The sequence below is a fragment of the Oncorhynchus gorbuscha genome, linkage group LG04, assembly GCF_021184085.1.
Source record: "Oncorhynchus gorbuscha isolate QuinsamMale2020 ecotype Even-year linkage group LG04, OgorEven_v1.0, whole genome shotgun sequence".
Lineage (NCBI taxonomy): Eukaryota > Metazoa > Chordata > Actinopteri > Salmoniformes > Salmonidae > Oncorhynchus > Oncorhynchus gorbuscha.
The window spans coordinates 67,927,441-67,941,982 of record NC_060176.1 but is presented as its reverse complement, the minus strand read 5'-3'; the positions used below and the strand labels follow the sequence as shown (position 1 = coordinate 67,941,982).

The window sequence follows — 14,542 nt, the reverse complement described above, 5'->3', positions numbered from 1 at the left end:
CTCCACCATGTGGCACTCTGTTCACAACATTATCAAGCCACTCACCCACACAACGCCATACACGTGTTCTGCGGTTGTGATGCCGGTTGTACATACTGCCAAATTCTCTAAAACGACGTTGGAGGTGGTTTATGGTAGAGAAATGAACATGCACATCTCTGGCAACAGCTCTGGTGGACATTCCTGCAGTCACCATGCCAATTGCATGATCCCTCAACACTTGAGACATCTATGGCATTGTGTTGTGTGACAAAACTGCACATTTTAGTGGCCTTTTATTGTCCCCAGCACAAGGTTCACCTGTGTAATGACCATGCTGTTTAATTAGCTTCTTGATATGCCACACCTGTCAGATGGATGGATTATTTTGGCAAAGGAGAAATGCTCACTAACATGGATATAAACAAATTTGTGCACACAATTTGAGAGAAATAAGCTTTGTGTGTATGGAACATTTCTGGGATCTTTTATTTCAGGTCATGAAACATGGAATCAGCACTTTATATTTTTGTTCAGTGTATAGTATTATTATTTACAAAAATGTATTGCATAGAGACATAGTCATTAAGCAGTAACCTGCATTAAAAGGAATAGCCACTACCGAGGCACCAATATGGTTGCTCTCTCACCTCTGCAACAGTACATGATGGATTCATGCAGGAATCATCAACAGGGAGGAGTGGAAAGAGAAACATGAAGGATTTATTGTTAAAAAAACAAAAAAATGTCTTGTGAATACATGCCCACTAAGAAGCTTGAGGATTGATCAACACTATTCTCATTGTAGCCGTGAAGTAGTGTATCAGCACCTTTCATAATGTATGGAGTAAATATGAGACACAAAAATATGTGAAGACCCTTCTCAGTATCACGTGTTGTGGATAATACGTAAGTTGGAATGTCAATGGAATTGTTCAACCAGCTACAAGAATTAAGGTATTTTCTTATTTGAAAAATAATAATGCCAACGTCTTACTTTTTTTTATACAAAAAACTCACTTTTTTTAGCAGTGAAAGGAAGTTTTTGGCGACCTTGAGATAGGTTGTCCTCCACCTACTCCTCAAGATCCAGAGAAGTATCAATTCTCATTTATATTTTTTTTACTACAGAAAAATGCCAAAATGGACATTTTATAATGGTTAAAGGAAATCTGGCACAAGAAAAAGTCACTTTGCTGAATTGTTATTGCGCAAGTGAAGATGACCCAAAGTTCATTAATGACCTTATACTGAAACTATCTCAATGTGAGGCAATATTATATGGGTGGGGGGGGGGTGATTTTATTTGTGTGCGGGATGCAGATCTAAACAAATCATCAACTAAACTGTATACTATTCCTAACATGTCTAAGGTATTAAACCACAACAGATCCATCTCGTTGATATGTGAACTGTGGAGATATTAACATCCAACTGAAAGACAATACTCCTTTTACACTCATGTCCACAACTCATATTCAAGTATTCACTTTAAACAAATTTGTAAACCTTTCTTCATTTGACTGTTTCTGAGTGTAAATACCTTTGAATATTTAGACTATAGCCCAATAAGCTCAAACCTCCTATGCCAATAACAAAGACATGGTGATTCAACACAATGTTCCTTGGAGATAAGGAATTTACCTCATATCTCAACACAGACATATTTGGGTAAGAAACTGTAGATAATGAAGTTTGACCAACTGTTGTCTGGGAAGCTCTCAACACATATATGAGATGATGTATCATGTCTTACTCTTCACATTATTTCTAATTCATAAAGAATTAGAATTACTAGAACCATAAATCCACGACTTAGAAAGAAAACAGTTTAGATAGAAATGCTGACACCCTTCAACAGTTGAACACTTTGAAGCCCTAATATTACACGAACACCTGCTGAGACTGCTGCCATGAAACCCAAGCAACAATATGTTGAGCAAGGTGAAATTGCAGTTGGTAGCGTAACAATTAATTGATTTCAGAAGGATCCAGTCTTTAAAACATTTATTACACCTGTATCGGTCCGAAAACAAAAGTTAAACGGATGATATAGACATTCTCCTTAAGGCCATCTTACCAATTATTCAGTGCCTTCAGAAAGTATTCATACCCGTTGACTTACTCCACATTTTAGTGTTACAGCCTGAATTCAAAATGGATTAAATTTGTTGTTGTTTTTTCTCCCATCTGGTCACAATACTCAATGATGATTATGTGAGAACATGTTTTTAGAAACGTTTGCTAATTAATGAAAATGAAATGCAGAAATATCTAATTTACATTCACACCCCTGAGTCATTACTTTGTAGAAGCATCTTTGACAGCAATTACAGCTGTGAGTCTTTCTTGGTAAGTCTCTTTCTGGGCTCCCGAGTGGCGCAGCAGTCCAAGGCACTGCATCTCAGTGCAAGCGGCACTGGATTCGAACCTGTATCAGGCTGTATCACATCTGGCCACGATTGGGAGTCCCTTAGAGGCGGCTCAAAATTGGCCCAGCATCGTTATTGACCCAGCATTTTTATTTTTACCAATCCAGCATTGGAAAACCTCCATAGTCTTTGTGGTTGAATCTATGTTTGAAATTCACTGCTCGACAGAGGGACATTGCAGACATCATGTTAAACAGGGGTGAGTCCGTATTATTTTACTTGTTAAGCAACTCCTGAACTTACTTATGCTTGCCATGACAAAGGGGTTGAATTCTTATTGACTCAAGACATTTCAGATTTTCATTTTTATTAATTTGTACAAATTTCTTCATAATTTTGCTTTGACATTATGGGGTTTTGTGGGTAGGCCAGTGACAACATATCTCAATGTATTCCATATTAAATTCAGGCTTTAACAACAACAAATGTGGAAAAAGTCAAGAGGTGTGAATACTTTCCGAAGGCACTGTATGTGAACCAGAGAAGATGAATATGGATAGAAACATTACCCCAGATGAATTGTTGGCCATCAATAATTTACAAAATGGGAAATCCCAGTGGAATTTTTAAGACACTTTGTCTCAAATTGCTAAAGTCCATGTTACTTATGCTCACAGCAGCTCGAGAGAGAAATGAACTTCCCCAGTCACTATGTTTGGCTACAATCACCCTACTTAAAAATAAATGAGGATCCATTGTAATGCGGATCCGTCTGCCCAGTATCACTCTTGAATGTGGATTATAAAATCATTGGTAAAGTATTTGCTTTTTGCATAGAAACAGATCAAACAGGATTTAATAATAATAATATAATAATTATATTTGGACGCTTTTATCCAGGACTTAGTCATGTGTGCATACATTCATGGGTGGTCCCGGGAGATCTACAAGCGCCATGCTCTACCAACTGAGCTACAGAAGGACGGAACAGGATGTCTTCAGAGATCTTGCTCTATTTAAAATCAAATTTTATTTGTCACATACACATGGTTAGCAGATGTTAATGCGAGTGTAACGAAATGCTTGTCCTTCTAGTTCCGACAATGCAGTAATAACCAATGAGTAATCTAACCTAACAATTTCACAACAACTACCTTATACACACAAGTGTAAAGAGATGAAGAATATGTACATAAAAATAAATGAATGAGTGATGGTACAGAACGGCATGGGCAAGATGCAGTAGATGGTATAGAGTACAGTATATACATATGGGATGAGTAATGTAAACATTTATATTAAGTGGCATTGTTTAAAGTGGCTAATGATACATTTTCAAATCAAATCAAATTTATTTATATAGCTCTTCGTACATCAGCTGATATCTCAAAGTGCTGTACCGAAACCTAGCTTAAAACCCCAAACAGCAATTAATGCAGGTGTAGAAGCACGGTGGCTAGGAAAAACTCCCTAGAAAGGCCAAAACCTAGGAAGAAACCTAGAGGAACCAGGCTATGTGGGGTGGCCAGTCCTCTTCTGGCTGTGCCGGGTGGAGATTATAACAGAACATGGCCAAGATGTTCAAATGTTCATAAATTACCAGCATGGTCCAATAATAATAAGGCAGAACAGTTGAAACTGGAGCAGCAGCATGGCCAGGTGGACTGGGAACAGCAAGGAGTCATCATTTCAGGTAGTCCTGAGGCATGGTCCTAGGGCTCAGGTCCTCCGAGAGAGAGAGAAAGAGAGAATTAGAGAGAGCACACTTAAATTCACACAGGACACCGAATATATATATATATATATATATATATATATATATATATATATATATATATATATATATATATATTCGGTACAGGGGAAGTACTCCAGATATAACAAACTGACCCTAGCCCCCCGACACAAACTGCTGCAGCATAAATACTGGAGGCTGAGACAGGACATCAATTTACATCCATTTTACATTATTAAAGTGGCTGGAGTTGAGTCAGTATGTTGGCAGCAGCCACTCAATGTTAGTGGCCTTAAGATAGAAGCTGCTTTTCAGTCTCTCGGTCCCTGCTTTGATGCACCTGTACGGTCCTCGCCTTCTGGATGATAGCGGGGTGAACAGGCAGTGGCTCACTACCCTCTGGAGAGCCTTACGGTTATGGGCGGAGCAGTTGCCGTACCAGGCGTTGATACAGCCCGACAGGATGCTCTCGATTGTGCATCTGTAAAAGTTTGAGTACGCTTTTGGTGACAAGACTGATTTCTTCAGCCTCCTGAGGTTGAAGAGGCGCTGCTGTGCCTTCTTCACCACGGTGTCTGTGTGGGTGGACCAATTCAGTTTGTCCGTGATGTGTACACCGAGGAACTTAAAACTTACTACCCTCTCCACTACTGTCCCGTCGATGTGGATAGGGGGGTGCACCCTCTGCTGTTTCCTGAAGTCCACAATCATCTCCTTTGTTTTGTTGACGTTGAGTGTGAGGTTATTTTCCTGACACCAAACTCTGAGGGCCCTCACCTCCTCCCTGTAGGCCGTCTTGTTGTTGTTGGTAATCAAGCCTACCACTATAGTGTCGTCTGCAAACTTGATGATTGAGTTGGAGGCGAGCATGGCCACGCAGTCACGGTTGAACAGGGAAAACAGGAGAGGGCTCAGAACGCACCCTTGTGGGGCCCCAGTGTTGAGGATCAACAGGGTGGAGATGTTGTTACCTACCCTCACCACCTGTGGGCAGCCCGCCAGGAAGTCCAGTACCCAGTTGCACAGGGCGGGGTCAAGACCCAGGGTCTCGAGCTTGATGATGAGTTTCGAGGGTACTATGCTGTTAAATGCTGAGCTGTAGTTGATGAACAGCAGTCTCACATAGGTATTCCTCTTGTCCATATGGGTTAGGGCAGAGTGCAGTGTGGTTGCGATTGCGTTGTCTGTGGACCTATTGGGGCGGTAAGCAAATTGGAGTGGGTCTAGGGTGGAGGTGATATGGTCCTTGACTAGTCTCTCAAAGCACTTCATGATGACGGAAGTGAGTGCTACGGGGGCGGTAGTCGTTTAGCTCAGTTACCTTAGCTTTCTTGGGAACAGGAACAATGGTGGCCCTCTTGAAGCATGTGGGAACAGCATACTGAGATAAGGATTGATTGAATATGTCCGTAAACACACCAGCCAGCTGGTCTGTGCATGCTCTGAGGACGCGGCTGTGGATGCCGTCTGGGCCTGCAGCTTTGCGAGGGTTAACACGTTTAAATGTTTTACTCACATCGGCTGCAGTGAAGGAGGGTCCACAGGTTTTGGTAGCGGGCCGTGTCAGTGGCACTGTATTGACCTCAAAGTGAGGAAAGAAGTTGTTTAATTTGTCTGGGAGCAAGACATCGTGGTCCGCGACGGGGCTAGTTTTCTTTTTGTAGTCCATGATTGACTGTAGACCCTGCCACATACCTCTTGTGTCTGAGCCGTTGAATTGCGACTCTACTTTCTCTATACTGATGCTTAGCTTGTTTGATTGCCTTGCGGAGGGAATAAATACCACTGTTTGTATTCGGTCACCTCTGTTAGATATGGTCAGCATAATCCAAATGAATATATTACCATGGTTGATGTATTTATTCCTGGCCCTGCCAGTTTTAATTCCATGTACATTTTTAAATAAAATAAATGGCCTGCTATCAACTTTATTTGGAATGGAAAGACCTTGAGTCAAATTGACTGTTTTACACTTACCCTATAAAGCTGGAGTTCTTGGACTACCTCTTATGAAGATGTATTACTGAGATGCACAATTGCATTCACTTAAACAATGAACAGCAGACTATCCTTGTGCATATAGGAGTATCAAAGCCACAAAAGTAATACATCGTTATGTAAAATATATTCACTACTTCGGGTCCAAGGCATCGATGAAAAAAACAGACATTCCAGTGATTCTCAATTCCATTTGTATTTGGGGGAAATGTACATGCATTCATGAGGTGGAAACTTATATCATCAGGCACCTCTGTTTGGAATAACCCCACCTTTCTGCCAGTGTCCTTTAAGTCCTGGTTCCAAAGTGGTATCATGAATTTTGAATGTGTACTATGATGGATCTCAACTGTCATTCAATTAATTACAGGAAAGATTAGGAATATCCAAGGCCGAGTTCTTCCAACTCAGAAATCGTATTCAATTGCTTCAACAGAATCTGGATGAACCTAAGGCATCTAGCGCAGAAAAAATTCTGAAAGAAGCTGCTACGCCAAAGAAGTTGGTTGCCAAGTTATATCAAGGGTTGATTGAAACTATACCTGATGGTTCAGAATAGAGGTCGACCGAATATGATTTTTCAACGACGATACCAATTATTGGAGGAGCAAAAATTCAGATACCTATTTAAATCTGCATTTTTTAATTTTATGTATTTGTAATAATGACAATTACAACAATACTGAATGAACACTTATTTTAACTTAATATAATACATCAACAAAATCAATTTAGCCTCAAATAAATAATGAAACATGTTCAATTTGGTTTAAATAATGCAAAAACAAAGTGTTGGAGAAGAAAGTAAGTGCAATATGTGCTATGTAAGAAAGCTAATGTTTAAGTTCCTTGCTCAGAACATGAGAACATACAGTGGGGCAAAAAAGTATTTAGTCAGCCACCTACTTAAAAAGATGAGAGCGGCCTGTAATTTTCATCATAGGTACACTTCAACTATGACAGACAACATTGTAGCATTTTTTATGAATTTATTTGCAAATTATGGTGGAAAATAAGTATTTGGTCACTTACAAACAAGCAAGATTTCTTGCTCTCACAGACCTGTAACTTCTTCTTTAAGAGGCTCCTCTGTCCTCCACTCGTTGCCTGTATTAATGGCACCTGTTTGAACTTATCAGTATAAAATACACCTGTCCACAACCTCAAACAGTCACACTCCAAACTCCACTATGGCCAAGACCAAAGAGCTGTCAAAGGACACCAGAAACAAAATTGTAGACCTGCACCAGGCTGGGAACACTGAATCTGCAATAGGTAAGCAGCTTGGTTTGAAGAAATCAACTGTGGGAGCAATTATTATGAAATGGAAGACATACAAGACCACTGATAATCTCCCTCGATCTGGGGCTCCACGCAAGATCTCACACCGTGGGGTCAAAATGATCACAAGAACGGTGAGCAAAAATCCCAGAACCACACGAGGGGACCTAGTGAATGACCTGCAGAGAGCTGTGACCAAAGTAACAAAGCCTACCATCAGTAACACACTACGCCGCCAGGGACTCAAATCCTGCAGTGCCAGACGTGTCCCCCTGCTTAAGCCAGTACATGTCCAGGCCCATCTGAAGTTCGCTAGAAAGCATTTGGATGATCCAGAAGAAGATTGGGAGAATGTCATATCGTCAGATGAAACAAAAATATAACTTTTTGGTAAAAACACAACTCGTGTTTGGAGGACAAAGAATGCAAAGTTGCATCCAAAGAACACCATGCCTACTGTGAAGCATGGGGGTGGAAACATCATGCTTTGGGGCTGTTTTTCTACAAAGGGACCAGGACGACTGATCCGTGTAAAGGAAAGAATGAATGGGGCCATGTATCGTGAGATTTTGAGTGAAAACCTCCTTCCATCAGCAAGGGCATTGAAGATGAAACGTGGCTGGGTCTTTCAGCATGACAATGATCCCAAACACACCGCCCGGGCAACGAAGGAGTGGCTTCGTAAAAAGCATTTCAAGGTCCTGGAGTGGCCTAGCCAGTCTCCAGATCTCAACCCCATATAAAATCTTTGGGGGAGTTGAAGGTCCGTGTTGCCCAGCAACAGCCCCAAAACATCACTGCTCTAGAGATCTACCAAAATACCAGCAACAGTGTGTGAAAACCTTGTGAAGACTTACAGAAAACGTTTGACCTCTGTCATTGCCAATAAAGGGTATATAACAAAGTATTGAGGTAAACTTTTGTTATTGACCAAATACTTATTTTCCACCATAATTTGCAAATAAATTCATAAAAAATCCTACAATGTGATTTTCTGGATTTTTTTTCTCATTTTGTCTGTCATTCTTGAAGTGTACCTATGATGAACATTACAAGCCCCTCATCTTTTTAAGTGGGAGAACTTGCACAATTGGTGGCTGACTAAATACTTTTTTGTCCCACTGTATGAAAGCTGGTGGTTCCTTTTAGGTTGTAGTTATTATAGGAATTATAGGACTATTTCCCTCTATACCATTTGTATTTCATTAACCTTTGACTATTGGATGTTCTTATAGGCACTTTAGCATTGCCAGTGTAACGTTTGAAATGCTATTGGCGCTCACTAACTAGATAGCCATTTCACTTTGGTTACACCAGCCTCATCTCTGGAGTTGATAGGCTTGAAGTCATAAACAGCGCAATGCTTGACGCACAACAAAGAGCTGCTGGCAAAATGCACGAAAGTGCTGTTTGAATGAATGTTTACACGCCTGCTTCTGCCTACCACCGCTCAGTCAGATACTTAGATACTTGTATGCTTGTATGCTCAGTCAGATTATATGCAACGCAGTACACGCTAGCTAAAATCTAGTAATATCATCAACCATGTGTAGTTAACTAGTGATTATGAATGATGTTTTTTTCTAAGATAAGTTTAATGCTAGCTAGCAACTTACCCTGGCTTACTGCATTCACGTAACAGGCAGTCAGTCTCCTTGTAGAGTGCAACGAGAGAGAGGCAGGTCGTTAGAGCGTTGGACTAGTTAACTGTTGTCAGCTCGGGGGATCCAACCTTGCAAGGTGAAAATCTGTCTTTCTGCCCTTGAACAAGGCAGTTAACCCACCATTCCTAGGTCGTAATTGAAAATATGAATGTGTTCTTAACTGACTTGCCTAGTTAAATAAAGATTAAATAAAGGTGTAAAAATAAAACGGCGCCCAAAAACACAGATTTCCGATTGTTATGAAAACTTGTAATCGGCCATTCCGATTAATCGGTCAACCTCTAGTTCAGAACCTATAAGGAAAAAATTAGAAAAGGATCTAAACGAAGAAATTGAGGAGAACCGTTGGTCACAGATATGTGAAAATGCTCATCATACCTGTTCCTACAACCTAAGACATACTGCAATTTAACATAATTCATAGGACTTGTTCACAGACATATCACATCTCTGTTGGATATGCAAAAAGCATTACATATTCTGTGGTCCTGTGTCAAACTGACACCATTTTGGGATAATATTTGTATCATTTCATTGTGTCTAGGAATTTATATTCATCCATCTTCACGATTATGTCTGTTGAAAATGTAAATATTACTGCTCAATATCAGAAATGTATAGCCGTCAATTGGAAAGAAGTCGTCAATTGGAAAGAAGTATCTAGTTACATCCCTTTAGATATGGTATATTATAAAGTTAAACAAACAATTGAGAGATTGGAGGACATGCAGTATGTTGATCACCTCGGAGAATGTTTTGCATAGTGGGCGTTTTGTTTTCATATTTGAAAGAAAATGTCAAAACAGAAACCAGAAGTGTTTCGGCCCTCGAGGACCGCAATTGAACAGCCTGAATAGCCTGGGTTAAAGCAACATTATCTGCTCTGCAGCTTTTGTGCTTGTTTATTTCTATCCATTGGATTTAGTGTGTTTGGCATTCAGATTGAGCTTCACTGGGCTCCTGCAGCATCGGGCTTGCTTCACAATCCAGGCCTAACAAAGTAGCCTCATTAGCCATGAAGAGGAGGCTTGGTCAATTAAAATAATTCCCCGTTAGCACAGCTGCTTTGGTCAGCTAAATTTAGCTAGGGGAGCGCTGTGTAGTCTGCCTCTCGCCTTGATTTGATTTGAAACGGCTCTCCATAGCCGCACATCTTGGCTAATTAGTTCAAGAGGAGGAATATTTGAATAGCAATTAATGAGCTGCGGGATTATATGAGCCCCAATTTAAGTGCTCTTTCTGTGGATGAGCCCTGTGGCCAATCCACAAAGAAGTGAGGTGATGTACCATAAGATAGCTGGCGGAATCAGTCCAGATGAGACCTGCTACCTGTTTGCACTGCAGCCAGGAGACCCTGAGGAATGGTGCTAGGTTGTCCTCTACTTGTTGATTTGATTTCTGTTGTCTCCTGTTGTGGTAATACTTTGTGACATACTGGTATAGGCTTACTGCATTTTGATACAGGATACATTAAAACTGATCAACCTGTTGAAGAATTGCTGCATAGAAACCCTTAACATTATACACTAAACAAAAATATACACAACATGCAACAATTTCTAATATTTTACTGGGTTACAGTTGATACAAGGAAATTAGTCAATTGAAATTAATACATTAGGCCAAATCTTGTGTGTATCAGAAAACCAGTCAGTATCTAGTGTGACCTCTATTTTTACCTTATACAGCGCGACACATCTTCACATGGTGGATTTGCTGGGTATTGGCGGGAAAACGCTGTCAAACACGTTGATCCAGAGCATCCCAAACGTGCTCAATGGGTGACATGCTTGGTGAGTATGCAGGCCATAGAAGAACTGGGACATGTTCAGCTTCCAGGAATTGTGTATAGATCCTTGCGACATAGGGTCGTGTATTATCTTGCTGAAACATGAGATGATGGCGGTGGAGGAATGGCAAGACAATCTGCTTCAGGATCTCCTCACAGTATCTCTTTAAATTGCCATTGATAAAATGCAATTGTTTTCGATGTCCATAGCTTATTCCTGCCTGCCCATACCATAACCCGATTTCCACCATGGGGCACTCTGTTCACAACATTGACATCAGCAAACAGCTCAGCCACACGACGCCATACACATTGCCTGATTTTTGCCCGGGTATAGTTGAAACCGGGATTCATCCGTGAAGAGCATAGTTCTTCAGCGTGCCAGAAGCCATCGAACGGGAGAATTTGCCCAATGAAGTCGGTTACGACGCTCAAAGGCAGTCATGTCAAGACCCTGGTAAGGATGATGAGCATGCAGATGAGCATCCCTGAGACGGTTTCTGACAGTTTGTTTGAAATTCTTCAGTTGTGCAAACCCACAGTTTCATCAGCCTGTCCGGGTGGCTGGTCTCCGACCATCCCACAGGTGAAGACTCCGGATGTTGAGGTCCTGGGCTGGCGAGGTCACATGGTCTGCAGTTGTGAGGCCGGTTTGGACGTCCTACCAAATTCTCTAAAACGAGGCAGCTTATGGTAGAGAAATGAGCATTCAATTCCCTGGCAACAGCTCTGGTGGATATTGCTGCAGTCAGCATGCCAATTGCACGCTCCCTAAAAAAATTGACATCTGTGGCATTGTGTGACAAAACTGCACATTTTAATGGCCTTGCGTTGTCCCCAGCACAAGTTGCACCTGTGTTCTGATCATGCTGTTTACTCAGTTTCTTGATATGCCACACCTGTCAGGAGGATGAATTATCTCCCCAAAGATGACATGCTCACTAACAGGGATGTTAACAAATTTTGTGCTCAATTTAAGAGAAATAAGCTTTTTGTGCTAATAGAACATATCTGGGATCTTTATCTCAGTTCATGAAATATGGGACCAACACTTTTACATGTTGAATTTATATTTTTGATCAGAATAAGTTGACTAATAAAACTTCAGTCAGTGTAGATGAAGACTGGTTTAAGAAGGATTTTTAAGCCTTGAGACAATTGAGACATGGATTGTGTATGTATGCCATTCAGAGGGTGAAGACAAAAAAATGTAAGTCTGCCTTTGAATGGGGTATGGTAGTAGGTGCCAGGCTCATCTGTTTGAGTGTGTCAAGAACTGCGATGCTGCTGGATTTTACACGCTCAACAGTTACCCGTGTGTATCCAGAATGGTCCACCACCCAGAGGGCATCCAGCCAAAGGCAGGCCTGTGGTCGAAAATGGGTCATTGATGAAAGCGGACAAAGGAGGCTGACACGAATTGTGCAGAGCAACAGATGGGTTACAATTAGTCAGCTGACAGTCCAGCACAACATTGGTGCTCAAAGACCCAAAAAAGAATGCACAACTCATCATACCTGGATACGAATGGGGTATGGCAGCCGACGACAGAGTTCTACTTCTTTCAGCAAAAATGTAAAAACTGAGGATGCAGTGGGCTCAGGAACGAAAACACTGGACCTTGGAGAATCTGATTAATCCCAGTTCCTGCTATTTCATGCTTTTGGGAGGACTAGGGTATGGAGAGAACCCCATGAGTACATGCATCCATCCTGTCGTGTGTCAACATTGCAGGCTGGTGGTGATGTTGTGTTTTCATGGCACACATTGGGCCCCTTGCAACCTTTAAATTCCACAGGATATCTGAACATCATTGCCAGTCAGGTGCATCGTTCATGGCAGTGTCTCCATCTGCAAATCAAAACATTTTCAGCAGGATAATAATGCCCCAATGATAATAATGCCCCATGCCACAAGGCTAGGATTGTCCGGGAATGGTTCCACGAATATGACAGTTAATTCCGCTTACTGCAGTGGCCTGTCCAGTCACCAGATCTCAATCCAATTGAGCATCTGTAGGATGAGATGGAACAAGCTATTCGGAGTAGAGATCCACAACCAGCCAACTGGTGGGAAGCATATGAGTCAACATGGACCAGAATCCCTGTGGAACGCCCCTACGAATTGAGACTGTTCTGAGGGCAAAGGGGAGTGCAACTCAATATTAGGAAAGTGCTCCTCATGTTTTGTACACTCAGTGTACATGCTTATTAAACATTATGCTAATTATACCTGTAAATTCATACCAAATGAGTAATGTCTTTATCAGGCCTGTACATACCCTGTTTTAATGTTTTATTGCTGGTCCCTTTAGGCTTTACTGTCACATTTGACACCTGCCGTTGGGCTGTAGGACGGATGCTGATTTTAACACCTGTGTGTTCTGCATAGCTTCCATCTCTTTCACGCCATTTCATCAGACGTGGAGTGGCACTGCCGACAGGCTTCTGTCGCTTCTACATCAAAGTGAGAGCTGCTTTACTTGCCACTCGTCGCTCCCAAACCAACAACAGGAGGAGAGGGGGAGGCAGAGTGGGCAGGAGTGGAGGATATAGTTGGGCTACCAAACCAAATATTTCTCCTTTTTATGTGAGCAGATTGTTGTCAGGCTTGGGTTTTAGCTTTGGGAAAACAGTCGGCTACAGTGTCTCAATTAAACTTGATGATGAGTCACTTCTTTTCTTATTTTTCTCTACTCTGCTGCCAATGTTATCTTGTGAATTTTCTGGTTTTGTGTGGGCTGCTCCAGGCTAGAACAGAGGACACATTATAATATATAACAGTACAGCTTTCAACTTGTCATGTGTCACTTAACTCAAGGTCAGATTTCTACCTTTTTATTGCCTTTAATCTGACGCCTGTCACATTACTGTCATATCTTTGGCCTTGGAGCTGTATTTAAGCGTCTCAAGGTTTAGTGACAAAACAGACCCAGGCTAACTCAGCTTTTGGGTATTCACTATGTATGCTTGATGTGATGTGGTTTAGAGCTGCTCAGGATGATCTCCACCCTGTAATAGAGTACCGTCTGAAGTGTCTTGTCCTTCTCACCACATTAGATACATATCCTATCACATGGTTTCAATGTTTCTGTGGGTTGCTTAAGCAAGGTGCATTTGGATTTCAGCATTGGCCATATATGTCTTAATCCCTAATGTCCCATGTTTCCTGTTAGGCCTAGTTATTGTATTAAAACATGGCATGTTTTTATTATTTTCTGTTCTTTTCTCCCCATTCAGTTGCAGTATCATGCTGGCTTGGCGTCCAGTCTTCTTAACCAGCAGTCATTGAAGCGCTCAGCTAACCAAATGGGGGCATCTGCCAAGAGAAGACCCAAAGTCCAGCCCAGTACCCTGGTTCTGCCACCACAGTAAGTACAGCCCCTCTTCCTGCTTAAACATTTCCCTGATAGTTGCTAATGCAATGATTGAATGACTGAAAGATGAATGATATCCCTCCAGTTATTTGTCTTTCTGTTTATAGTTGTCATAGTCCAGAAGGATCATGTGACTAATACAAATGGTGCATTGTCCTATTTTGTTGTCTTAGACCTCTTGCTTTGATAGGAGAGTGATGAGAGTGGGGGAAGGGCATGCAGGAGGCCTGGTTGGAGGGACTGAGGGACGACGTCCCCTGTGGAAGATGAAAGTGGTTGAAGGAGAGCGAAAATAGTGGTCCCCTGCGGGCATAGTGCGTGGTCCCCAGCTGGAAATGCTGCTACAAA

The 14,542-nt window shown here is 41.6% G+C and overlaps 1 protein-coding gene across 1 annotated transcript in view; it reads left to right on the top strand.

The window, feature by feature from the left end:
- med27 (mediator complex subunit 27) overlaps positions 1 to 14,542 on the top strand; it is a 92,097-nt gene that overhangs the window by 34,606 nt on the left and 42,949 nt on the right. Inside the window, exon 3 of the mRNA XM_046347954.1 lies at positions 14,058 to 14,188. Coding sequence (XP_046203910.1) covers positions 14,058 to 14,188 — 131 coding nt within the window. The remainder of the gene's footprint in view (positions 1 to 14,057; positions 14,189 to 14,542) is intronic.